General features: G+C 32.3%; 1 protein-coding gene across 1 annotated transcript in view; it reads left to right on the forward strand.

The window, feature by feature from the left end:
* HELRODRAFT_165195 (hypothetical protein) overlaps positions 1–1,920 on the forward strand; it is a gene marked incomplete at both ends in the record, with an annotated part of 7,342 nt that extends 5,422 nt beyond the window's left edge. Inside the window, 3 exons of the mRNA XM_009031053.1 lie at positions 70–122; positions 1,369–1,513; positions 1,726–1,920. Coding sequence (XP_009029301.1) covers positions 70–122; positions 1,369–1,513; positions 1,726–1,920 — 393 coding nt within the window. The remainder of the gene's footprint in view (positions 1–69; positions 123–1,368; positions 1,514–1,725) is intronic.
* Positions 1,921–2,448: the final 528 nt, after the last annotated feature.

The raw sequence follows: 2,448 nt of genomic DNA on the forward strand, positions 1-2,448 counted from the left end.
TGAAAAGGGAAAAGATGTCATCATTCAACTTTATCTGTAGAAATGATGAATTATATCAATTTATAAAAGAGGACATTGTTTGTAAAGTTCCAGATCCAATTCAGCATGGTGGGACTGCTCGAGTCAGTCGTCACTTGGTTTTTCCCGTTGATTTGACAATTTTTAAAGATCTTAATTAATGTTAATTTTTATTAAAAATTATGAATTATTATATCCAATGTGTTTTAACGAGTTTTTTGGAGGCAAATGAACATCAAATCATATTGATTTATACCTAGGATCAATGTACCCCATGGGAGGGATCATGGTACCCCGTATATGGGGTGCTTTGATCCTTTGTAGGGGTTGTACCAAAGTTAAATTTTTTTAAAAAATTTCTTGTATTATACAATTGAAACTGAACTTAATACATTAAATGAATGTTCCTCTGTAAATTGCACAAATATTAATATTCACTTTTTGGTTAGTTTCACTGTTGTTACAAAAAAACCTCAAAACAGATCAATGTGCCCCCATCTCCCCTATATTTAAATGAAAACCGTGAGATTAGCAAAAAATGTCAACAGTTCTGGCAAAACCTCTAAACACTCCAACGGTAAATTTCTGGCTAGATCACTATTAATGTGTTGTTGATGCTTTTTCCTATCGTTTGTATCCGCAATTTGAACGGTGTTTGCTGGAAAATTTTTCGTTGTGCTTGCTTTCTCCATTCAAACACTATTTTCTGTCGAACGTTTCCGTTTGTGAACCGTAATTGTCATTTGTATCTTGTTCTCAATTTATGGAATTTTAATTCAAATAGACTTTTTTTATGGTAAGCAGGGATTTATTGGGAGATAGCAAATACAATTACACAAATTTACATACGAAACACACTATAGCGCGCGCTAACACACACACACACAAAACTCAAAAGCAACATGTCCGAGTTCTGCCGCGAGATTAAAAAAATCGATAGAACCAGTCATCATTTCAGTCTTACTATAACAAAAACATCAACATAAACTTTGCAACATTGCACCTAGAATCAACCTATATAATTATTCAACAAAATCATCAAAGATCACGTGAATCCTTCCGAAAGACATCTAAGAAACTTTCAATGTTGTAATTTTTCTAATGCCTAGAATTTATATTTTAATTGTCCTTTAATAAATATTTTAAAACTTTTTGACAAACCACAAATTGTCTTTATTACAGTTTTTTTTATCACTGAAAACTTTTATAGGGCGTTTCGCGTACATTGTTTTAAACATGTTTCCTTTTTATACGTATCTGTATCTTAATATCTGTACGGTTCATTATGTATATATACATACATATGATACATACATACACACACACACATATATATATATATATAATTAGGTCATTTGATGGGGCCTTTTTTCGCAAACGGCCCACAAGCTCCATTATTGGGCCAGACCCTTCTCAGGGAGATGTACCAGATCCAAAGAATGAATTTGACTACAATAGCACGAGGTACTGGATGCAGTTTGCTGATTTCTACCAGGTTGTTTTTGGCACCATTCGATGAGATATTTGTGTTACTGTCGTTTCTTGATGTTCTATCTAGCCGTGTTTTGTTTCAGGTTCATACTAATAACAATCGCATCAATCAAACGTAGACACGTAGTTAAGCAGCAACACAACATTATCAACGGTGAACATTTGAATAGATCGACTTAACAACATTAGGAATGCCTTCAACACCACTAATAACAGGTAATGCCGTATGGAGTTCTGTACGAGAGTATTCCTCACTTGGTACAGATCCTTAAGGATATAACGGATGAACAACTGATGACCATCAGCTCCAACATGCGTAGGTACAACGTCGAGTTTAAAAAGAAACTTCTGAGAAAGTGGAGGAAGATTCTGCTAGCATTTGCTGAAAACAGTCCAAACCGTCCTCATTAGTGTTGCAAACATTTCAATTTCGAAGACGAGTGATTCTATTTTTCCGTAGTGGAGTTACGAGTTATTTATCGATCTTTAACAATGTTCATAATTGGAAAATTTACAAAAAATAATATTCTTTTGTTCTACCAAATCATCGCCTTTGAAACAAACTTATTTTAGCCTTTTGAGATTGTGTATAACATATTCAGAATTGCAGCATGGACATTACATTAGTTATCATCATTGAGTTTAAACATAAGACTAATAAAATTATTAAAAAGTCATTTAAAAAACTTTTTGTTCGAGCATGAATAATTGAATTAATTTTAGGCTCTATTCATCAAATATAAGATGTAAGCAAACAGTAGAAAGTAAATGAATATATAACAGTAGTTTTAACTTTTTGGAATTGCTACGGAATGTACATTTAGCCCATAGTACCTATATAATGTATAGAATGTCTTCTCTATATATAAATTAGCACTCATTTTTTCATTATTTTTTTATTTTGTTGGTAATTTGTGAAGAATTATTTAAGAATAGATA

Source organism: Helobdella robusta, assembly GCF_000326865.2.
Source record: "Helobdella robusta unplaced genomic scaffold HELROscaffold_7, whole genome shotgun sequence".
Taxonomy (NCBI): domain Eukaryota; kingdom Metazoa; phylum Annelida; class Clitellata; order Rhynchobdellida; family Glossiphoniidae; genus Helobdella; species Helobdella robusta.